This window comes from Castor canadensis, chromosome 1, assembly GCF_047511655.1.
Source record: "Castor canadensis chromosome 1, mCasCan1.hap1v2, whole genome shotgun sequence".
Classification (NCBI taxonomy): domain Eukaryota; kingdom Metazoa; phylum Chordata; class Mammalia; order Rodentia; family Castoridae; genus Castor; species Castor canadensis.
In genome coordinates, this window is record NC_133386.1 from 3,242,659 (window position 1) to 3,268,197 (window position 25,539).

General features: G+C 44.6%; 1 protein-coding gene across 4 annotated transcripts in view; it reads left to right on the forward strand.

The window, feature by feature from the left end:
• Pde10a (phosphodiesterase 10A) overlaps positions 1–25,539 on the forward strand; it is a 487,897-nt gene that overhangs the window by 130,867 nt on the left and 331,491 nt on the right. The window contains exon 1 of one of the 4 annotated variants that reach the window (XM_074070656.1): positions 1,089–1,535. The exons of the other annotated variants lie outside the window; for them this stretch is intronic. Within the exon in view, the coding sequence (XP_073926757.1) occupies positions 1,517–1,535 (19 nt within the window). The 5' untranslated portion in view covers positions 1,089–1,516. Of the gene's footprint in view, positions 1–1,088; positions 1,536–25,539 lie in introns of those variants that run through there. 4 annotated transcript variants of the gene reach the window in all.

A 25,539-nucleotide genomic window follows, 5' to 3' on the forward strand; every position in this document is an offset into this window, starting at 1 on the left:
AAGGGACTAGTGAGTGGAAGGAGAGGATGAGGCCTTTGAAATGCTGTTCCCATCCCTGATATAGGTATGGATGTGTCTCTGCTATGGACACTGCCATAAGCAAGTTCCCTGCAGGACGTCTGCTTTAAGGAAACATCCAACAGACAAGCTGCAGAAGCAGGGAGGCGGGGGCAGTGAAGATTTGCAAACTACGTCTGACAAGGGGCTAAGACCCAAAATATATAAGGAGCTCGAAAGTCTCAATAATCCAAAAAACCTATTAAAATGGGCAATAAGCATAGACCTTTCTCAAAATGAAACATATAAATGACTTTCAGGTGTATGCAAAACGCTCAGTTCACTCATTATGAGGAAAATGCAAGTCGAGACCACAATGAGATAATCACCTCACTCCCCCGCATAAGGGGAAAAGCTCAAGAGTGCTGGCAATGGAGTGGGGGAGGGGGCCCACTGGACCCTGCTGGAGGGAATGTAAATTACTGCAGCCACTATGAAAATCAGTGGGGAATTTCCTTAAAAAATCGAAAATAAAGCTACCATATAGTTCAGCAATCTCACCACTAGATGCATATCCAAAAGGAAATGAAATCTGCATAGCCAAGAAACATATGCATTCCCATGTTTATTGCAACACTATTCACGAGAGCCAATAACTGGAAACACTAAGTGTGCGTTGATGGATGAGAGCATGAAGAAAGTGTGGCACAAGTACCATGGAATACTATTTACCTAGAAAAAGAATGAAATCCTGTCATTTGCAAGAAGGGTGGAACTGGCGATCATTACGTTAAGTGAAATAAGTCAGAAAGACAAGCACTGTGGTCTCACTCGTGTGGAATCTAACAAAGGTGACCTTGTAGAAGTTACAGTAGAATGGTGGTGAGCAGAGACAGAGGGAAGAGTGGAGTGGAGTGGGAGGGATGGGGAAAGGTTGATTCCTGGGCCCAAAGTTGAGTTAGGTAGGAGATGGGAGTTCTGAGGGGTATTGCACAGTAAGGAGATTATTATTATTATTATTTAATAATAATTATTATTATTATTATAATCTTTCTAGCCAAAAAGCTAGAAGAAAGGATTTTGAATGCTTTCACCATAAAGAAAATATGCTTGTTTGAGGAGACAGGTGTTAAACCTGAATTAAGGAACAATGCATCAAAATGTCACATGGTGCGCCACTAATGTGTACAATTTTTTTTATTTTTACGTATCAGTTAATGTTAAGCTGAAGTAATAATTGTACTTAAAATTTCAGAGAAAAATTGGGAAGTACTCATGAAATCTAAGTAGGTCAGCTGACAGCTGCCTTTATATACTCCCTTTATAATCAGGCTTTGACCTGGGACGAAAGCCAGAGTCCAGACCAGAGTCCAGGTGAAGGAAGTTCTGATCCTAGCTCTGTCACTGGGAAAATTTCTGCATTCAGAGACCAGCTACCTCCTTACAACCATGAAAGCAGCCAGGTCTTCCTGTTGTCACTCAGGCTGGATGGTGCTTTATAAATGGGTTTCAAATTGTGATGCAGTCTGGGCGATCTGGTGAGTCATTAACCCCCGACGACATCCAGGCTAGTGCTGGGGGTGAGGAGGGGGGTCAAACAGGGTGTGCATTTTAGTGACTGTTCCACCATGAGCAAGCAGCTTTGGTGCTTTCTGTCACACCACAGGAGGCTCCTCCATGTCTAGACCTTCCATCTCGACCTGAAAATAGTGGGGTGGGGCTCTGGACTTCCAGGGGCCCTAGCTCTATAGGTTGATCACTGTCACAACCAGGTTTGAGAAAGGGCTCTGAAGCTTTGTTTGCCACACCACGGCTTTCCTTGGGGGTGTTAAGAATGCTCATACCTCTGTGCCCCAGTGGCCATCCTAGTGATGCCATCCTAGTGATGCCTCCCTGCAACTGCTCACTTGTCTCCATGCAACTTACAGAGAGCCTCCCCAACTCACAGTGTAAATCCCCCAATTTCCTCACACTTTACAGGTGACAGTCCCCAGGGTGCTGTGGCAAGTATAGTCCATTATAAGAAGATGGAGCCTGGTTTAAGCATACTCTCAGCCTGGGACAAACACCAGAAAAGGAACTCTTCCCTTCCTTTCTCCTGCATCCCTCCCTGCTTGGGGTTTTCAGGAGTGCACTTGCTTTTAAAAACTTCCCTACCTTATGAAGCTAGAAATCCTGGATTTTTTCTTTTTTAGCACATCTGTTTAGAGGGGAGAAAGAAATGTCCTCCTGGGGAATTTTAACATTCCAGGGCCTCACTATTCATTTTTAATATGTGCTCACATGAAGGAAAGCAAGAACAGCCTGACAGACGTCCCTGGGGACCTGTAGGCCCTCGCATCCAGATGACCTGGTTAACAGCACAAAACGTGGGCCAAACAGACAGTCATCAAAGCACACACTGTGTGTGTTCTCACGTGAGGAGTTTTATTGCTTGTACTCCCTGGAGTTATGACCTAGTTAGTAAAAGTTCATACTGTGCCCCGGAGAGGGAGAGAGGCTCAGCTCATGTGAGCTCATTTGCCTTAAGTCTAACGATAAAGTCGCCATGGACTTAAGTATATGGTTCACACTGGGCAGACCTGGTACCTGGGAAGAAGGCTGCGAGTGCTACAGTGGGCAGAATGCACGGTCATGGGTGCTCGGCCTGTGCTTCTGAAGGGGTGAACCAGTTAGCAGTTGGTGAAACAATGATTTGTGGATTGGGATACATGAAGTGCAATCCGCAGATCGCCCAAAATGGAAAGCACTGTGTCTGGGGGATGTCCCCTGGAGTGAAGGCTCTGTTATTCTCTCTGTAGGTGAGGAAGAAAAATGACATGATGTATGCTGTCACTAAGAAGCAAAACAAAAACAAAAAACACCCTTCAAACACTTATCCTAAAAATTTACAAAGAAAAAATTGCCTCTAACCTCCACTATTCAGCACAGAAAAGTTATCTCAAAGTGGTTCATTTAGTAAGACTCCAAACCACCAACTAATATCACCCTAGCAGGCCTGGAAGCCCGCAGGAGGTGAGGTGACAACCAGCCCAGCACAGCTCCACCCTGCCTCGCTGTCTGGTTTTCAGCTCACACCAACTTCTTCCAGGCGCTTTCATCCCTGCAGAAGCTGGGTGTGCGCGCCAAAGCGGAGGTGGGCTTTGCAGGCTGTCCTGGGAATTTCGGCTTTACAGCATCCTTGGCATCTTTTGACCACAGTTTAAACTAGAGTTCCTGGTGCTTCTGTGGAGTCCCTTGTTACCTCTGGTGATCACATCCTCATTCGGATTAAGCGTCTCTTAATGAGCAAGTGGTTTAAATATAACCTCGGCGGTTAGTGTCGTGACACGATGCTTCCAGGAAGGGATTTCCAGCCTTTCCTCTTGATGAGGCAGTTTTAAGTTTGCTGGTTGTGTATTCTTTGCCCCTAGCTGTGGTCCTCCTTTAGCCACCATTGCAAGAGGTGAAGGCTGTTACAAGCCCTCGGACAGCCCTAAGTTCCACGGCCAGGTGAGCTTTGGCTTGTGAGGTTCAGAACATGGACCACCTGCTGGCACACTCAGGATAGAATGACTTTGTGGGACCCAGAAAGGCTGGACAACTGAACCGCATGCAACCTGTCGTCACAGTTTTTACCCACAAGAATGCAAGTTCACTAAATTTACCTTGATTTGCTTCTCATGAGCGCGAACGGGCTGTGTGTGCATGGCTGCTCTTGCCATGATAAGTGCCTTGAGAACGTAGCGGTGTGAATACAACCTGAAGCTTTAAAAGCAATTTGACTTGCCAACCAGGCAAGGCATAACCTTTGAAGCTGTGTGTCGTCTTCCTCGGTGTGTCCTGGTGGGGGCCTGGCCTTTGACCCTGTAAGGATTCCTTCAACTGAATGGAAGGCAAAATGATTAAGTGCGTAAGGCTTCAACTTTAAGCTCTGCCCAATTGCAGACTGTCACTTGAATTTACCCACCTCTTCACCCTACCTAGTCTGTGATAGTCTCAGAATAATTAGATTACGCATCATCAAATGGAGATGAGGAAACAAAAAACCCACAGAACACCTTAACGAATGAGCCCAACCATGGTCATTTACGTACAATTCTGCTCCCTGCTCAGGAATGAGGCCTTTGGTCTGTAAGTATAATGCTTGTCTTCTATGATTTCAAGACAAAGATATGGAACATATGTATTGTTCAGGCTATCATACACCTAAACTCAGATCATATTAAAATTTGCTTGTCATCCAAAAGCATAATTACTATGATGATTGCAAAATAGTGACTAAGTAGATGATCTTGAGGCTGTGGTAATACGAAAAAGAAAACTCACTCTCCAGATTGAGGTGACTATTATTTAAAGTCCTTACTATGGATAATGAGGGAAAACTCTTCATTACCAAACAAGGTGCCCCCCAATAATCGTCCCTCAGAGTGCAGGCTTATCGCAAATGGTAAAACCATTCCTCTGAGACAGAGAAATCCACGGCTCACCGTAAGCCCAGCATCATACTTTGCATCACAACAGCAGGATTCTAAAAGATGTCCTGGAAGCAAGCGGACCCACCCGTGGGGGACCTCGCCTATGTAGTTACCCCAAATGGATCGAGACTTTAGATGCAGGCCACCATTTGCTAGTGTAGTTTTGTTTCATGCTTGTTATTTGGGTACAATAAATAGCAAGACCCCTTTTTCATTCATTTCAGTTTGAATAAATTATAAGGTTGCCCTACTAAATCTAGCATTTAATACACAGGAAACACAGGAACTAGAAGAGAAAGTTAGAAGACACCAATGAGAAAACCATCAACAAAACCCAAAGAGTATAATATTCTGCAAGAGAATCAGCCTGGTTTCTTCGCAACTTCAGTGTCATGAAAATGAGAGGAGACGGGGCTGAGGGTGCAGCGAGGCTTTGAAGGCCAAACAGGACTGAAGGGAAACAATGACCCAAGTGTAGTGCAGCAGCCCTGATATTTGAAGATAACGGAGGATATCTGATGCTAGCTGGCACTGGAGAATTCTTATTGTTTTGAAAATGCCTGTGAGAGGGAGGAATTATTGAGCTCCATGGTTCCACAGCTGGACCTCATGTACCACCACAGAGCTTTCTGTCCACCACCCAAATACTGCCATTTTTGGGGGAACCTCCACAGGCCCAGACTGGTCAGTCGATAGCCAAGAGGATGCAAGGAAACATCTCCAAATCACAGATGAGGAAGGAGGACATGTAAGTGCATTCTAGTTGCAAGGCAGCTATGTGGAATTCAGAGACTTCTTACAAGCATAGGAGTGGCATGAACATTGAGAAAAGCACAGAAAAACCAAAAACAAACCAATCTGGCCATGTGTGTTGCTCTTGCCTGTAATCCCAGCACTCAGAGGCTAAAACGGGCTAAGATTGTGAGTTCCAGGCCACCCTGGGCTGCATAGCAAGATCCTGCTTCAAAAAAACTAAAATCCAATCCCTTCCAATTCATATTGTGCTGTAGATCTAGCCTAAGGAGCAGTATGAGTGGGTGTGGAGGTGGCCAGGCCTAGAGCCTCATCCCCTGGTCAATGTCACCCATAGCTCCATAAGGGCAGAACAGTGCTGAATGTGGAAGCTGCAGCTGCAGAACTAAGTCAGTTCTTAGTTCATGGGCTTATTTTGTATCCCATGCAAAGTATCACAAAGACCTTTGAGCACCAGGGCCACCCATCCTGGGCACCAGGAGGGACACCTGGAGAAGGTCCCCAGCAGCAAAGGTAAATCTAGTACAGACAGCTTGATGACAAAGTGACCATGGGAAGCAAAGGAAGGGCCCGTGCTGGAGACTTCCCCAAGCAAAGAGAAAGAAAAGCAGAGAAGCAACTGGGGAAGACAAGGGTGCTGGTGAGTCCCCTCCTGAGGGGTACTAGTGTCACTGTTCTCAGAGCCACCTCCAGAAAGTCACTTCTGGTTCTTGGAGATGACAGGAACAATAGCTGGGAAGAGCAGGGTAGGGAGATGTAGAAAAATTAACTCCCTTTTGATGTTAAAGTGACAGCTCTGTTATGACAGTGCTCCAAAATAAGCCCATGTCACATAAGGTTTTCTTTTATAAGAGAGTATCTATATAATTTTAATTTTTCTATTACAGGATTGTGTGCAGCACAAAACAATAGGCATATTCATGTTTATTCATTATAATCCTCACCGGCACTGTACGTTCCCTTTCCAAGAAAGTTTCACTGACTCCTAATTAGTTATGAAATTCAGTCAGACCATCATTTCAAGAAAGCCTGCCCTTCCAGGGGTGGTCACTTCCAGGAGGCAGCAGGGCTAGGAGAAAGGTTTGCTCCCTAGTGAAGGCTGTTTTTGTTTGGTCTTCTTTGCTATGAACCGAGGATGAGCATGTTTTCCATGTTGTTTTCACGTTGCTACTTTTTTGTTAAATGAGAAAATGTGTGTGTGTGTGGGGGGATCAAGTGGCCAAGTGTGAGTGTGCAGTTCTAGTATGTAAGAGGCTGCTTGTGACTGTGACTGGGGTGTGAGTGTGTATTCGAGGGTGTGAGTGCACACATGCATTTGTATGTGGGTTTGTACCTGTGAGCACGAGTGAGCGTGTAAATATGGAGTCATACTACATGATTGTGAACAAGAAATTGGGGTCAAACTGCTTGCTTTGAATCTTCTCTGCTTCTTTCTAGCTTTGAAATGTTGGTCAGGTTCCAGTTTTTGTGACAGTGTTTTTAAATCAAAAAATTAAAAAATGTGTTTTGCAGGGGTTTTATAAAAACTAAATGAGATGGTGGGAGTAAAGTGCCAGTTTGGTCCCTGGCCCATGACAATTGTCTAACTGGTGAAAGCTACCCCATGCCATGGGTCTTTTCCCTTGAATGTGCTTCGATGTAGAAATCTTTAAAATGTACACTTTGTTCTTTTTTTTAATGTCGGAGAGTCATTTATAGAATGAAAATAGAAAAGCCCAGCCCTGGCCATTGATCTAAATGCCTACTGCTGACCACGTCTGCAGATGACAGGGTGGGCTGTGCAGAGGGGCCGCCTGGTTGCCCAACACCCGTGGTCAGGACACTAACCCCCAAGGGCCGTAGTTGGAGCTCCAGAGGAGACGGCAGAGGATCTGGTGAGAGTGCCGACAGCACTCCCCTGGTGGGACTATGGGGGGGTCCACCCAGCTGTGGCGGCACAGGCCCCACCTCGTCCCCATGCATGCTGGCAGCCTGACCCTGTCTCACAAAGCTCAGAGGGAATGCAACAGTCTTGGCCCAGGGGAAGATTGTCTGCTTGGGAAAGTAAGTTTTAACAAGAGCTTGTTGACTTATGTGTTTAAGAATTTTAATCCGTACGATGGAGTACCTTCTTCATAGAGAATCACTTTCTGCTAAGGCCTCTGAGCTCTTACAATTGAAAAGAGAATAGGAATGGGAAGGGATGGGTACTGTGACAGTTCTCTTCCCACTTCCTACCTGAACTTCAAGGCCTCCCTGGGCTTCTTCCACAGGAGCCTGAACTGTGAGGCCCAAAACCGTCGGAAAAGCCCTTTGCTTACCATAGCATCAGGGCTCTACCCGGGCATCTTTGCACTCATTGTGTTATTTTGGGGCATTTGGATTTGAATGATGATTCTTAAGGAGGCTAGCAGGGGTTGAAGACAGCTGCCCTTCTTCCATTGGGCCTGCTGAGACTCAAAAAAGTTTGGAGGTAATCCAATTCATTAGAACTTATGTCAACCAGAAAAGAAAAGAGACTCAAATAGATGTCTGTCAGTAAAATACAGGAATGGAGTTGATGCTTGGAGCCTCAGGAATCACCACAAAATTGTCCCCATCCCAATCCAGGTTTAACGTCTTTCTTTGCCTAAACGTTCTCTACAAACACCAAGACATGTACCCACTTGGACATTCGATGCTAATTTTGAACTCTGGCTGTGCATGCCCACCCTAAAATAATATATACCTGCCTGTGCTCCTATTTTTTATAGACTATTTTTAGAGCAGTTTTAGCTTTATAGAAAAATTGAGCAAATAGTGTGGAGTTCTCAGAAATTTCCTCCTCCTACCCACCCCTCCCTCCAACATTTCCAGGATCATTGGTGTCTTGTAACGCTGTGGTACATTTGTCTTTGTGACACACAGAACCCATAGAACTCATAAAGCATGATGTCATAGCCCAACATTGCAGTCTCATAAGAGTTCACTGCCTTTGCTAAAAGGTCTTGGGGGTCCACCACTCATTCCTCCCACCCCATAACTGTGGATCTTTCTACTGTCCCCAGAGTTTTGCTTTTTCTGCAATGTCACTACACCTGGCACCATATAGCACACAGCCTTTTGGACAGGCTCATTTCACATAGTGATGTGTATTTAAGTTTCCTCGATGTCGTTTTGTGAGGCTCAATAGCTCATGTTTTTAATCACTGAATAATATTCTGTTCTCTGGATGTCCATGGTTTAGTTATCGACTCATCTACTGAAGAACAGCTTGGTTGCTTCCATGTTTTGGCAGTTATGAGTAAAGCTGCTATAAATATTGTCTGAAGGTTTTTGTGTGGAAGTTTTCAACTCCTTTGTGTAAATACCACGGAGCATAGTTTCTGGATCATGTGGTATAAGTAAGTTTTAGCTTTGAAAGAAACTTTTAGACTGTCTTCCAAAGTGGCTGCACCATTTTGCATTCCCACCAACAAGGAACTAGAGTTCCTATGGTTCCACAGCACTTGGTACTCGTTCTGGACTTCTGTGCTCTGAGGTGTGCAGTGAAGGTCATCGCACTGCTTATCTGCCATCTTGATCTCTTCCTTGGTGAAGTGTCGTTCTGATCTTTTGCCCATTTTAAGCTGAGCTGTGGTTTCTTTCCTGGCATATTGCACACAGGAAGGGGCTTCACGCTGACATTTGCATACGTGCATATAAAGTGCTTTGATTATAGTCACCACCTCTGGGTTATTGGTTTTCTTCTGTTGTATTTTAAGTATCTTTGTACATTTAGGACAATGTCCTTTATCAGATATACATTCCCCTGATCCTTTGCTCCAGTCTATAAATTACCATCTCCTTCTCTTCACAATGTGCATCACAGAACAGAAATCTTTAATTTTAATGAAGTCCAGCTTACCAACTTTTTCTATCATGGCTCATGTCTTTGATGTTGTATGTAAGAGGTCTCTGTCAAACTCAAGGTGACCTAGATTTTCTCCTATGCTCTCTTCTAGAAGTTTTATGGTTTTGTGCTTGTATTTAATTCCACAAGCCCGGATCCATTTCAAGTTAGTGTCTGTGGAGGGGGTGAAGGTGTCTAGACTCATACCTCTGCATGTGGATATCCAGCTGTTCCAGTTCTATTGGTTTAAAGAATACCCCTCACCGTTATATTGCCTTTGCTCTTTTGTTATAGATCAGCAACTGTGAGGTCTATATCTGTGCTTTTGTTCTAGTCCACTGATCGACTTACCTCATCTTTCATCAACCAATATTGTTGACTCTTAATTACTGCAGCCCTATAGTAAGTCCTGAAGTTGGGCAGTCTCTGTCTGCCAACCTTTTTTCCTTCAATGTTGTGTAGTAATTGGACACTTAATTTAATGCAATTTATCCTTCTTGGAGTCTTACTTCTGCTCAGTCTGGACTTGACTCAGCCCTGGTTCATTAGGACACCCTGTTCCTATCCAAAGCCACTCCCTTGACCACTTCTCCAGTTCTGGAAGGATCTTGCTTTGACACCAACATCACCCTTTTCTATAGCATCTTCCTCCCCAGTCCTGGCACCTGTGTACATAAGTAGATTCCCATCACCATGAGGTGAAATGCAGCTGGGTTGAGTCTCTGTTTGCCTCTGCTGGTAAACAAAGTCCTTGTACTTAGAGAGCTGGTATTTCAGGTGTGAGTGGCAGTCAGTGAACACATAAATATTGTAATCCAGCAGTAGTAAGCACTGAGGACCAAAGTTACCAGAAAGAGACTGTGCTATATGGATGAATAAGAGTCAGGGAGAGGCCTCTATAACAGGAGGTGAACATGTGCCAGTCGGGGCAGGTGCTCCAGACAGAGAGTGCAAGAGCCCAGGAACCACCTTGCTGGATGTTTTGGGACAAGCAAGGAGCACAGAGTGGCAGGACTAGAGGTGGCTAGTAGGAGCAGAAGGGGCAGTGGAGAGCCAGGCCAGGCAGGGCCTGGTCACCAGAGTGAAGATCTGGGTTTTATTTTGAGTGGTGGAGAAAAATTCTTGCAGAATTGAAGGAGAAGTGTGATGTGGTACAACCTGTAAAAAGAATGGCTCTAGTTGTTTAAATAGTGTTCTGAAGGGGAATCAGAGAGAAAGCAGAGCGACCTCTCAGAGGCTATTGTAAAATGCAGGTGAGACGTGTTGCTAATCCATTCCCCCAGGCAGAGCGGGCTAGATAAGAAGGGTGGTGGAGAGGGAGGAAGAGGGGAGGGTAACCGCGCTCTCCTAAGGTCCTGGCATCTCACCCCTGAGAAGAAACAAGTGGGGGAAGAGTAGGTGTGTGGGGCATTATGACAGGCCAGTTTTGAGCTGTGTTAAATCCAAATGGATGTCCTACATTCAAGTGAAGTGCAGTGGGCAGCTGGATTCTGGAGTTTGGAGGTCAAGGTGGAGGATGGGACTGGAGACATTACTGAGCATGGTGAGCTTAGAGACTGTAAATCAGGTGTGGCACTGGGTGGGTCACAGACACAGAAGGGCAGCAGCCCCTGGACTGAATCCTATAGAATCTGGAGCCATGAGAAGAATCCAGCCTGGAGGAGACAGGAACAAAGGCCGGCTTCCAGGCAGAGCCAGGGGAGACGGCATCCTGGAGGTGATAAAGACAAATATTTATTGGAGGTAGAGATCCTCTGAGCGCTGTGCTCAGTGACAGGTTGCAGATGGGATCAGGTGACAATTGATTTGACTGGGGAGGTCAATGTTGACCTTGGCAGAGCTCCTTTATGGGGTGGGGGTGATGCTGGTGAGCTTTGTTCTTTTCCTACTCCCTTGGGAGGGGTGCTTTATCTCCCACAGTTCCCAGCATGAGGCAGAGTGCAGAGGAGTCTTTAGCATCGGTCAGTCTTTCCGTCTGGCACAATCCTGACTGAAAGCCTGCCTGACTGGTAGGTAATTGCTGAAGTTTTCCATTTGCCTTTAATGGATCAGGGTGAGAAGGGCAGGGGAGAACATTCCAGGCTTGAGAAGCAGCTCATGCCACGTGTGGACATGTGAACGAGGATGGCTTCTTGCAGGGCACTGAAGTACAAACTGTATCTGAGCGGAGAGGGAAGCTGAGACCCAGGCAGGCTGGCTGTAGCACAGAGCCTGAAGTCCTTTGATGAGCCACTCGTGCACAGTGAACCCCATTCCGGGCACATGCACAGCCCATGGCCTCGCCTGGACACTTGGGCTTCCACGTATGAGCCCATGTGTGGGCAGGATCCTCCAGAAGGGTCCTGCAAGTGACCCCAGCCTGGCTGTATGAGGTTCCTGGCCTCCAGTCCTGGGCTCATGAGGCTCCAGTGCTTCCAGAGCCACTACCTTGAATGGGGACTTGAATGTCAGATTTCTCTCTTTAAGGACACCAGGATGAGTGGGAAGAGTTGGGAGGAGCCCTGTGGACCAGGGCCTGCTGCCTACTGCAGCTCCTGAGCCCTCCGTAGGCAGCAGCCTCTGTCTGAGAGTGGAGCGGCAGAGGTACCACATTCTTGGGGACAGGCTGTGTGTGCATCCGGTCCACTGGACATGGTGTCTCCCAGGGGACAGAAAATGCTGAAGAACCATTACAGCCTAGAATGCCTGTGAGTGGGTATGGAAGAGAGCAAACTTCAGAGCATGTATGAGAAAATGTCTTCCCTCCCTTTCTCTGTCCTACTTTCCTCTCTTCCTCCCTCCCTGGTCCTAAGCCCAGGGACCAGTGCTGTGCTGAGAACAGAGCCTGTTTGTGGTGAGGGCTCCATCTCAGTGTTGTGGGGTGGTGGGATCCAGGGCTCCTGAAGTCCCTTCCAGCTGTGACACCACACTTTATTTGCAAGTGACTGGAAGCCCCCTCTCCCACCAGTGGCAGAAATGGATGTGTTTGCTTTGGTAAAGAGTCTTGAAAGGCTGGTGCTTCTGCCTGAAGCTCTGGGATAAGATAGTGGCTTTATGGGCTGCTCTCCCCTCAGGAGTGCTGGCAGTTGTGAGGCAGAGACACCCATGGTGACTCAAGCTGCAATTGTCACCTATGCTCAGCCTGCAGCTCAGCTTGCAGCAGACAGATTTTTTTCCCAAAACACGAATAAAACTCACATTTAAATGTAAGGTTTAAAATGATTGCTTACGAATCTCTTCCCCCCATACCCTCCTTCAATTGTTTAGGTTCCTGTTTCACCTCCCCACAGCATAAAAGAGTTGCAGGTTTTCAGCCGCCTCCACCAGCCCCAGCTCGCTGCCCTGGCCAGGAAGACCAACCTTCGCCCCCGCCACTAGCAGAGATGTGGGCACTGCGATGGCAGCAGTGCTGTGGGCTTGTCAGCTTATTAACTTCATGCTTACCTAGATTTCCTTAGATTACAACAGGAAAACAACTAAAATGGGACTTCCTCCCCCAGACAAGTGTTAAGTGGAGCACTTTTGCTTTGGGGGTTCTATTCCTTGTAGTGTCAGGAAATCTTGTCTGATGTCTCCTGTGTCTCCTTGAGTGCCCAGCGAGAAAACCATTGTGAGTAATTAGAAGAGCAGATGCCTGGCCCCAACACTGACGCAAACAAGTCAAACCACAGAGGAGTCACGCTAGACTCAAGCTCTCTCTCTCTCTCTCTCTCTGGGCTGGAAATGGTTCAAGTGGTAGAGCGCCTGCCTACCAAGCATGAGGCCCTGAGTTCAAAAAAAAGAAGAAGAAGAAGAAGAAGAAGCTCTCTAGGTATTTATGGGACACACGAAGAATCACATTTTGATACCATGGTGGCAAAGTGTGGGTCCGGTCATGTAGCAGTTAGTGCACAGGAATCTCTCTTCTTCAGAGCACCACCTTCCTCTTGGCTGAGGGATTCCACAATGGGAAGAGGTCTCTCTCTCTCTCTCTCTCATCTCACTCTCAAACATACACAACTACATCATCAGATTAAATTACCAGTGTCAAATTATTACTATTATAGCCACCATAAGTAAACCGTATTCATTCAAAATAAAAATAGTTTTTTTATGATTATAAAAGTGGCCTATGATCATCCTAAAGTCTCTGAAACTAAGGAAAATATTAAAGTTTCACTTAATCTCACCACATAGAGCTACATTTTACTCTGTTTCAAAAAAATGGAACAGCTCTTACAGCAAAAGCCTGCATTCTCAGCCACCACAGCAGGGACATTTTTCCATCTTAGTAAAGCTAGAGTGCGTGATACTAGCGAACACAGAGCTAAGTAGTCATTCCGTGGATGTCCGAGTCAGCCCTTCATCAAGGCACACGTGGGTCATCTCTGGTTTGCTACACGACACCGTGCTTCAACAGAGCAAAGGTGCTGAGGAACTTTGGGCTCAGGAGCTGCCCAAGCTTTGCTTCCTGTGGCTTTAGCTCAGGGCCTTGTCAGGTCGCCTTGGTGCGTGGCAAACCTTTCATGGTCCAGTGAGTAGGGACATCTCCAAGGAGGATGTCTTCTAGCTGCAGGACTGTCGTGCAAATCCAGTGGGTGTTCATTTAAGGCCCAAGTGACTGAGTCAGAAGAAAGCAATAGGGAAGGGAGCTGGGTACCTTTGCAGGGCAGTAGCTCCTAGGAGAAGTACTCTGGAAAGCCTTTGCACTCAACCCGCTAATCCTGTCACAGACACCTACACTTGGCACTTCTCGTGGGGATTATTTTAACTCCTGGTAGGAAGGGGAGAGGACGATGCTGGCACCCTTATCCAACTGCTTCTCCGTCCATTCTTTCACTTACTCGCGCCTTCTGGAACTAAACCCCAGGGAGGCAAATGAGTGAAGCCATCCAGGGCTACAACTCAACTCACTCTGTGGCTGGGAGGCCATCCCTGGTAGTTCCCAGTCTTCACTCTTCATGCCAGAAGACATTGTCATTTTATTTCATTTCTTATAAAAAATAGCTAAGGATTTACACCCAGAACTGTTAGGGCCTTCTGTCTCTAGAATTTATTTCAATGGCTGTTCGTAAGTACCTTAGCAATCACAGATCACAGCACTTTCTGTATGCTTCTGCTGGGGCAGGGAATTAATCACGCCTTGCCTCTTTAAGAGAGAGACTATGTTTTATTCATGTTTGCATCTTTTATGCCATCAGCCATAAGGGCTTATTCATTAAATGGTATTTTAAAATAGCCATTGAGAATAATTTGCAGTGGAGAAATAATTTAACAAATTACTCAGACTGGTATTTTCTAGAATGAAGCAAGAAAATGTTAATACACACTGACTTAAACTGTAAGATAATTACTGATACAGTTGCTATGATTATTGTATGTATAGATTTGAAATTAGTTTTGAATGAGAAAATGATATTAATAAATACAAAAAATATTCAAAATGGAAATCCTGAAAAAATTCAAATATTTATTTGTGCATATATAGATGTATACAGACATCCAGTTTTGTGATCGAGCTTTTATGGCTCACGGCTACATCTACTTAGAGCGCTTTAATCTTGTACTTTCAGGAAGAGAGAAGTGCCCCCACGAAGAAGCTAAGAGTTCCAAGGAACACTAAAATCAAAGAACAAAAAGTTAAGCCCAAGTGGTTAAATGTTAGATCCACGGCCTCAGCCATGAAAAAACGAGCCAGTTTGTCATCTGTGATGATGTCCTCCCAGGTTTTCCATAAACAATCATGGAAAACAAACCTTCTTTATCCCTCACCTATAAATTTACTTATTTTCATGTTTACTCAGGTTCATGTTCACTCTGTCTTCAAAATGGATTTGCGATGTAATGTTTTGGAAAATCACTTGACCCGCACAGAAACAGACCCGGGCTTCACAAATCCTGTTTCCCCAGTGGCTTACAGAGAGTCCTCCCGGCTGCCCCATCTGAGCAGCCTGACCTTTGAACTCCGGGGCGCTCACCTTGTGTGCTCCCCAACACTGGGTTCATTGTGGGTCTTCTCTTCATGTGTGCGATCATCACTCCACCACAGGAGCCCTCCTGCAAGGGCTGACATTGTGTCTGCCTCTCCTCCTTCCACCCAGAAATTTCCAGTAAATAGATCACTTGGCTAAAAACGTCACTCTGGAATAGATCTGTCCCCTAACTTTCATAGTACGTTGTCCATGCTCTTATTTAAGGAATTAATTAATTGTACCTTATTTCTTGAAGAGATGGTCATGTTTTATTCATGTTTGTATCTTTTATGGCATCAACCTTAAGGTCTTATTCATTAAATGGAATTTTTAAATAGCCATTGAGAATAATTTACAGTGAAGAAATTTGGTGAAAGGTTATTATTTTTTCTTTTTTTGTTGTTTTAAATCAAGAATTGCTAGCTTTTATTTTCTTTTTTTAAAACTTTTTATTAGTACATAACAGTTGTACAGGGGTTTTTGTTGTGATAGTTCTCTCTCTATATATAAAACCCCAGTTTGGTTCATCCCTCCATTGCTCTCCTTCCTCCCGTTCTTAAAATCACTTTGGTGGGTTTCCAAGTTCCATATTCATAGTGTGTAGAGAGCACCTCAGCCACATTGACCTTCTTTTCCCTCTTTACTCACCTCCCCCTCCTGATCGCACCCTCCCCTTAACACGATCTGTCCTACGGTCCGGTCCTGACCTTCCTTGTCTGCTCATTGGTCGGTGGGTTTGCCTTGGGATTTTGTTTGTACTGTTGTCAGTCAAACCTCTCTTATTACTCTTCTGTTGTGAATGTTGATAACTGCTATTTATTAATGAGGAAAATGGTGTGCACTAATTACAAAGAATTAGCAAAACAGCTTTGAAACAATTAAAATGGGTACTATAAAATTTTAAATTAGAAGCTCCTCATTTTAGGCATACTTATTCCAAATTCTCAGTGGCTTCCAAACCCACCGCATATCAGAATCACCTCGTTAAAGCACTAACTCTGGGTTGTGCATGTGAGTTCGACCGAAAGCCTGTGTCTAAGAGTTCTCAGTGGTGCTGTTGAGCACGAGTCTCATCCTGTCCTAAATTCTCTTTTATCCTTGTAGTAAATAGAACTTTCATCCTGGACTCTTTTTTCCTCTAATAAATAGAAGTGTTTTTGAGAGATGTTTGAAGTACTTTGATTGAGAACTACATTTAGTAGGAGGTTATTATTTTGTTCTTGGGAAAATGGATTTAGAGGCTGATAAATTTGGATAACACCAAGTGGAGGAGAATTGAGCTTAATACATAAATAAGAACTTTTTTTTTAGCACTTACTGTCTTTGTGAGATATCTCTGACACTAGTCAAGAATTAGTAGTATCTAAGCTTTATTTTACCAGGTAGACATACAAAAAAAAAAAACCAAGCAGATTTTAAGGTCTCTCTTTTGTCAGAATTTCTTCCTCCATACTAGTAAATAATAAATGGGGGAAATGAGAATGACTCCTACTACTTACAGAATAGCTGGTATATTCAAGCATTGGGTTGAGCATTTAATGTAAATAACCTCCCTCAATTCTCAAGGTGACACCAGGAGGTATATATCCTATGCCCATTTTACAGATTGGGAGACCAAGGTCTTTGGAGCTGAGACTGTTGTTTAATCCCCATGATGTGTGAGATGGAGGGCCTCATCTCCTCGAAGTTTGGAAGGAATACAAATTCTCACACTGAGTTTTAAGCCCTGGTTCTTGAATGAATGATAATCTCTCTTTCTTTTTACTGTCAGAACTTGTCATAATAGCAAAGAGTCTTTGAGATTTGGTGGGTCAAATGGCAATATTTGTTTTTAGCCCTCCCCTTAGCAACCAATTCACCAGGAACTCAGGTACTAACAAGTTGCAGCCCCAATTCCACCCTATCTTTTTCTTTTTAATCTTGTCTTAACGGAAGCTAATTCCAGCAATTGCATACTCACAGTCGCCTTTACTTGTCTCAACCCCAATTGCATAAAGTTTCCATTTAAATCCTGCCACAGGTGCCACCTGAATTCAGTCAACTGTTCCTCAATGCCTCTGGCTACCCTGACGTACAGAATTTCTCCCACTGTCTGAGCAGCTAACTTGAATCTTGACACCCACTGGAAGGTTGTGCTGCTGTTCGTGTGAGACTTTGCATCAGTGCCTGGCACTGCCCGGCACCGTCTACACCAAACTCCCATTAAATAAAATATATGGCCAGACAGAATCAGTATGGGTTTCCTATTCTTCTACATTCACTATACTCAAGGTTTGAAATTTGACGTTCAAATTTCTTCCCTTAATAGAAAGTGCTAAAATAGAAAAGAGAAGAAAGGATTTAATTATCAGCTAGGAAGGCAAGTAGTAGAGTAAGCGGGCACACAGAACACTGGTAGAAAGTGGAAAGGAGTCTTTGTTCCCATGTCCTGCATAAGGAGCAGAAAATGTTTCTTTCTCTTTCTCTACCCGCACCCCCCCCACACCTATCCCTACTTTATCTGTTATACTGAAGTAAATTCTTGCTAAAGTTTACAAAAATTAGAAAGGATAAGGTAAATACCAAGAAGTAGGAGGTGGGGGTTGAAGAATGGCCAAGAAAGCCATCAAACCTGTGGGTCCTCCAAATCCAGTGGGTTAAAGACATCCAGGTTTCCCACACCCATCGCTTTGCACTTCAAACTCAGTCACTCCTGCCATTGAAGTAGCTAGCAGCACAACTGGTCAAGTCACTCAAACATAGTCCTTCTAATTTCCTCTTCTTCCCAATGAACGGGGTTGAACTACCATCGCTCCCAGATCTGAGGGGCGTTTGTGCAGCGTCCTCAGCGGGCTGCGGGCGGCTCTGAGAGGTGGGAAGCACTCGCTCTGTGATGCTGTAGTTCTGAGTGTGAGATTTCACCCAACCAGTAGCAGCGATGCTTGCTTCTACCCCTCTGCTTCTCCTCTCAGGTGGAAACTGCCCCTCTCCTGAGGTTCGTGTCCACACTACTTTAAAAACAGAACCATCAAATCGCTAAGAATCCTTAATCTTGAGGTGTGGCTTCTTTCTGAGTGTAGACAGTTCTGTTTCTTAATTTTACTCAGTCATTCTACAGATATGGTACAAGAGTAGAAATATGCCCCCATCCCATGCATGGCAGGGATAAATAATTAAAAACCTGGTCCTAACCTTCACAGATAATGTATCTTAGCAGAACTGACAAGACACATATTCAAAACTTATGAGGAAAATTTTGACTGTGGTAGCAATTTTGTGGTGTTCCCTGACAGCTACCTGGGGTTGACAATGGGCTGAGTGTGGCAAACCATCTTCCAAACAGCTTTGGTGGCCCCAGTAAAGGGCTTCAGGTGTGGCATCTACTCAAGAAACACTTGCTAACCAAATAAAACATCTAAAACATGATTTCAGATGGCTGGGAAGCCACACAATATTTACTGCATTTGAGGATGACGTAATTTCATTGCAATCCTGAAGCTTACACCCACAGCTCACGGGGCAGGAAGGTGTGTGTGGCGCACAGAGTGTGTCAAATTGTCAAAGATCCCTGATGTAGGAAAGCATGTACGTAATCTGTGCTGTGCACAGGGTGCTTTTCTTCTATCTTTTCTATTCAGCAGGAGTTAAAGAATGATACACAACTCACCCACAAGAATTAAACCTGGCTTTGGGAAGAGCGATGGTCTGATTTCCTGCCCCTCCACACTGCGGACCCCTTAAGTCAGGAGGTGTCTGCTCAAGTGTGTCTGCAGCCCCGGTGAGGACGTCACTGGCACACTGTGAGATGCAGCCCTCAGGGTTCATCTGAACAGGTGCCTGGAGTTTAGAACTCACTTAGGATGGATTCCACACTGCTTGTGGACCTGGGGTAAATATAATGAACTGAGTAAATATAATGAACTGAGTTAGCCGAGCTCTAAGTTCCACAGGAAATGTCAGGGGAGGGTGGGATAATTGAGTCCAATGTTCATCTCTGAAGGTCAAGTGCAAAACAGTCAAGCCACATTGCTCTCCAACCCTGGGTGTAGACCTGGCTCACATCAGAACTACCCTGGGCTCATACCTATAATTAGATTTCCACACCCTGGCCCCACTGTGGACTCTCTGACTAGGTTACAGAGTGATTTCCAGTTAGGCTGGCCAAATAAATTTCTGTAAATTGAAGTAAGGTGGGATGTCTGTGGCAAGGCCTGGGAGGCCGACTGAAATTAGAGATAGGATTTCTCTGAAGGGATAAATCAGATTTATGAGGAGGATGACAGTGAGATCCCAGGGGACAATTAACTTGTCAGTGATTCACATGACTTAGTCCTTTTACTGAGCTATATGCTAACTTTGTGATTTAATTTGGAATTATTAAGAAACTTTTGATTTAAGGAATCTGAGGTGAACATACTTTAATTAGACCTTCAGATTACTCTCAACTTAGGCAGTACATCAGTTACATCCATGCCCATCTTCTTGGTATTTTTCCTTCCCCAGGAAGTTTTGCCCTTAATGTCTGGGGGTATTTTATTGTTTTCCAATGGCTGAAATAACAAATGATTCTGTATATATATATATATATTTTTTTTTCTTTTTTGTAGTGGTCTGAATTACTTCAGGGATTAATTAGCTGTTTTCTGTGGCACACACATTTCGATGTGGTGTGAAGATACAAGCTCGTATTTGTGGTAGAACCAGATTTCTGGATCTCTATTAATTACATTACATATTGGGATTCATGAAGCATGAACATTTTCAAGAAAATAGCTTTTTGTAATATTAAAGACTATTATGTTTTATCATATTTGTATGATGAATGTTTAGGCAAAAAAATTTTACTAGACATTGTCATTTTCATTTGTTATATTTCAGATTTCTTAGAAAAGCATAAGGCACTTTATAAATGAATTTGAACTTGTATCACTTAAAGACATCAATATGCATTACCTGAGTGGGAAAATGGAATAGAAGGAGAGGCTCTATGCAAGTCTTTGTCCTGAGTCTTTGAATGGCAGCATCTGTGTCACCTGGATACTGGTGTACTGTCTTTTCCCATACAAGGTGAGGTTTTCCTGGGTTTAGTAAGTTGAGTAACTTTGGATTGCATCCTGAACCTTGCCTCCCTTGTATGTGGCAAAAAGGAGAAGACAAAGCAGCAGGAATTTGCTCCACTCTCCAGCTCACTGCTCCAAGGGTTGGAGGGAGAGCCTTGGTCCCCTGAGTCGAGTCTTGACCCCTGTCGGCTGGGCTAACAACTTCAGCCTCTGCTGTTGAGGCCACCACTTAGAGCACTGTGATGTCTATTCTCCCAGCACGAGGCTCTTTTCTCTCTGCAGCCAGAACTTGAGACTTCTGGCCTCTCTCTGTCCACAGTGATGGTGACTTCTGGTGGACAGAACATACATGATCAAATGGAGAAGACAGGACACACTCACTGCCCATCAGAGGGCCTTCATGTCCTGCTTACCCCTAGCAGTGCAGCTAGCACTGTGTGATCTTCAAGGCTCACACAGCTTCTTGGGTCCAAGCCACAACTGCACTTAGCCCAAGAGATCGGGTGGAAAGTGCTTATTTTTCCTTACCTGGAAACGGAAACTTCCAGGATATAGGCTCGCTGCCTCTTCATTACTATGCTGTGTCATTTAGAAGCTTCATCTCTGTCAACTTTGCCTTGAATTTTACTACCTAAGACTAAGTGCAATTACTTACAAGTAAGGGTTGCTGTATAATTTTTTTCTGGTTGATAAACAAGGATGATTGGAAGGACACCTCAAGCATAGGATACTCTCAGCAACAGGGCACAGAAAAGAGAGATGTGGATGTCTGGAGCAGTGGGTTGCCAATGGCGTGATTTTAAGGTTGGCTTTGATGAAAGATGACAACAGTCAATCATGTGGATTTAGCTAAGATTGTGGAGACTTCATCCCAACACAAACACACAGAGAGTCATAATGGACCTTTGGGAAACAGGTCTGATAGCTATGGACCAAAGAGAGCCCCCTGCAGGCCACATGAAAGGGTGCATCTGAAGTAGGAAAGCCGAAGGGAGCTTTGATAGGTGGGACAGCCTGGAGGTTGGTTAATTTACATGGCAAGGAAGATTTTAGGTTTAAAAGATAACTTCTCACATGATCTTCCTGAAAATGAAAACAGGAAAATCAAATAGAAACGTGAGTGACAGAGCCAGTCACATGTATAAATGTACATATCTGAGTTTGTGGTATTATTGGGGTTTCTGGGTGGGAATGAAGACTAGGGCTTAGGGAAAAAAGAAAACACTTGAGGGTCATGAACAAAGTGATTCGATTGAAACTGAAAAAACAGGAGAAATTCATGGGAAAACAGAGTAAGCCAAGGCTAGAGGTCAGAACTAACTCTAGAGGTACATTCACTTTTTGATGATGGGACAAGAAAATGCAGAAAGGTGGAAGGCGATCATGTGATTCAGTGTTTTGGAAACGAGGGTTCTGAGAAGCAACAGAGACAACCATACAACAAGCCTTTAGAGTTGTGACTTAGGTGGACAGTAGCAGCCCACAGTGGATGGCTTCAGTAGACTAGAGTCAGCTTGGGGCAGGTGTCAAGAAGACAGTGGAATGAGCACCTGCTGGAGTCCATTGCTTCAGCAGAGAGCAATGTGGAGCAAGTGAAGTTGTAGCACAACACAGATCAGAAATTCACAGTCTGGAAAGAATGTGCCAAAGGAGGTAAGGCATTGATAGAAGAGGATGGAGGGAGGGGCTAGGGTGGCCTGGAATGACCAGAGTTCCCACACTCACCATGCTGTACCTTTGCACGTGCTTTGTTCTCTCTGTAGAATAGTCTCTTCCTTGTTGGTCAGCTTTCTTTTCTCTAACAAATACCTGAGATAGTCAAATTATAAAAATAAAAGAATTATTTTGGCTCATAGTATTAGAGCTTCTAGTCCATGGTCAGTTGGCCATGTTGCTTTTGGGCCTGTGATGAGGCAGCACCTCATGGCGGGAGCATGCAGTGAAACTAAGCCACTCACTTCATGGCTGGGGGCACTAATGAGGAAGATGAAGTGGTTAGATTCTTACCATCACCTTGAGGACATGTCCCAATGACCTAAAGACCTCCCACTGGGCCCCGCCTCTTAAAGGTTCTGCCACTCCTAATAGCACCACCTTGAGGACAAACCAACCCTTTAACACCTGGGCCTGTGGGGGACACGATCCAAACTACAGCACCTCTTCTTAGCCAAACTCTACTCATTATTTAAAGACCAACTTTTTTTAATTCCTCTGGAAATTGTCACTGAATACCTCCAAACCCCTGCCCTGAAGAGTTTGGATGCCCCTTCCAGGTGTAACCTTTGATAGGCTGCTCACCATTCTCTCTGCATGCCTCGGATTGTTAGGGATTGTCTGTGCTCCGGTATGTCTCCTTGCCTGTGAGCTCTGTGTGGGCAAGAATCATGTCTTATTCGGTTGTATGTTGCCATCACTTGAAACATCCATATTTGTTGGCTGAATACAACAGCAGGTTGGGTGTAAGATGACACAAAGAAGCAGATAAAGTGGTTGTGTAAAGTCAGGAATGTGCTGGCCTAAGTGTTTACAATATCTTCCAGGGCAGTCTATTGGAGGATCAAGATGAAGGTCAGATGCATTTTTAGAAAGTCAGGTATCCATAGTCAGTGTTTGATGATGTATCATCGGGTAGGTGAAATGGTACAGAAAGCCAAGAAGATGTCAGCAAAAAGAGTGGAATGGAGCACTACGAGGAAGGTGTAATGCAGAAGGACAACTGGAATTCTGCAGAGGAGGTTACATTGAATGATCATGGCAGTGCTCTTTCCTGGACAAATCAGAGGAACAGGGACAAGAGGGAGAAGGAGCTTGTGATGGGCAGGTGAGAAGTGATAGACAGTGGGAAGGGCAAGGCTCACCTGAGAGGAAGGAAGCACATGTGACAGTTGAACATGAACTCTGATTGGATAGGGGCCCAGAACTCTAACAGTTTGCCTGGTATCCAGAAATCATGCAAAGAAGTAGCTTACGCGGTGAGGGAGTTTGCCATCAAGGTTCTCAAGTGGCCTGTTGCTATCTTACTGAACTCACATTCGCTTCCCGATGAGAGAATCGTAGGCAGGGGAAAATACAGGCCTTTACTGGGAAAAGTCCACTAGGGAATGGCTTCACCCTAAATGAGGTGGCACGTGACCAAAAGGTTCAAAAGAGAAACAAACAGATCTGTGTCCCAGGGTGGGGGGAAGAAATCATGCAGTAAATTCCAGAAGATGTAAAGAAACCAAAACGTTGTAGCCAACGTTTTGCTTAACCCAAATGGGTTAAGCCAACCTCATGTGACATTTTCATGTGGGATCAATGTAGAATTGTTGGAAAAGGGACTCCTGGAGACACAGCACCACTGCTTTGCATCACAAGTAAAAGCTACACTTAAGCTTGACTCAAACAAGATCTAAGATCTTGTTGAGCTTGATCTCAAACGAGATGCTGGTGACACGATGTGACTTACGGGGTCTGGGGAAACCAGACCTTGAAGCAATGACTTTTATTTTTATACCCATGTAAACCTCCCCAACACACATTCATAATAAGCTATAGGATTTCTTTCCATTACTATAAGCCAAACAATGCCCTTTTTTCCTGTGGCAGTGGAAAGATCGCTTACATATCACCTGGGAAGGAAGGTGAAGAAAGACCATTTGAGAAGTGGTTGGGACAACTTTGCTTTCATAGGGAAAAAATAAAATTCATGTCCTTACCTCACACACTTGCACTGCCAAATCTTAGTAGATTAAGGAAGGCAAGATTTTAAAACTTTAAAAAGGTAAGAAAATATGATTCTGGCAAAGAAAGGATATCTTAAACAAGAACTGTAAAGCATTACCCCCAAGAGAAGTTACAAGTAAACTTAAATGTATTGCGATTAAGAATGTCTCATCAAAAGACAATGAAAAGGAGAATGTGAAGAACACTAGTAGCCAGCCAAGGGTTCATACCTAGAACACATGAAAGACTAAAATGGACCCTAGATAACACAACTGAAAATAAAAGCAGTCACGGTCCAAACAAGAATGTCTCAGAGGAGGGAACACTAATGGCCAAGAGTGGGAGGTGCTCAGTAAGCTTCCCTTACTAATTAGGCAAACATAAATTTAAACTACAGTGAGGTACAATTGAGACTATTAAGCAAAACAGAAAGTGTAGGGAAGAATATGGATCGGTGGAAATCCTCACACCTTGCTTGTGGCCAGGTGAAATGGCTCAATGGCCTTGGAGAACAATCTGGTGCTCTGCCCCACTCTTCCCCTGTCATGAGGGAAGCTCAGACACAGCTGTGTACCAGGAAAGATGCCCAGGGAGGGGACAGCCCAGAAGCCCAGTCACCAGAGAATGCACAAATGAAAAGTCTACTCACAAAATGGGATGTTACACAGAAGGGAAAAGGGATAAGTTACAGGTGAGGGTAAGAGGACACCCTGTAAACAAGATGCCGAGAGGAAAGAAGTTTGCAGTGGAGGATTCAGTATGCAGGGCTTAAAAAATTAAACCCCAGACCAAGCAAAGCAAAGCTCAACAAAGTCTCACTCAGGAGATAATGTGCGTACGTGATGCTGACTCATAATGGCTGATACAGCACCTGGGACACTGAGCCCCCGTGCAAGAAGCGGGGACACCATGGCAGGAGCAGGCTAGTCTGGGCAGTGGCAATGGGATCCTTGTCATTTGGGCCTGAGGACTGGTACCCAGGTGCTCAGTTTAGGATCGTGATTCACAAGCTTCTCTGTGCCATAGATTAATATTCTTTTGCATGTATGAAACATTAAACTATAAACAATTCAAAGGTGGTGAGCTGGAAGGAGTGGCCCATTTAAACCTGCCTGTCCATTTGGCTTCAGAGTAGTTTTGTGCATCTGCCATTTTCCCCAGAAGAGGGCTTGATGGCGACAGAAATGCCTATTGGTCTGTGTAAAAGAAAGGTCACTCAATTTTCCATCTTGCTTAGATCACAGTCTATCTGTCCTTCCTCTAGGCAGTTGCCCTTGACTGCAAAGATGAGCTTCTGCCTGGAATTTCAAGGGTTGACTGTCAATGGTTTTTGCTGAGTGCTCTTGCCAGTTCCTCTCCTTGCAAAGGGCTAATCTGTGTAAACCTAACTGCATCTACAGTTGACAAGAACCACTCAACTCAGTCCTCAGGAGAGGACTGAGGCACTGCGCCTCTGAAATGATCCTAGTCTTGCTCTGTTCTCCTGCTGAGCCACTGCAAATAGACATACGTTCTAAGACAAAAAACTTCCTTTCCACCTACACACAACTACAAGTCCACCTTTACAAGGTGGCCATCCCATCACGTCTACCATGCTACCCCCACCTCCAGGTGCCAGCCCTGTGCAGAAAGCTGAGATCCAGCCCAGACCCTGGTCTTCAGCAAAAGAGAATGAGGCACCAACTATTAAGGTTCAGTGATAGCGGGGAGAAGGAGCAGATTCCCCAGCCCTATGTCTGAAATTCTCGTTCACTTCTTATTTTCCAAAGGACAAAGAAAGAGAGACAACACAGCTAGATATAACTGGT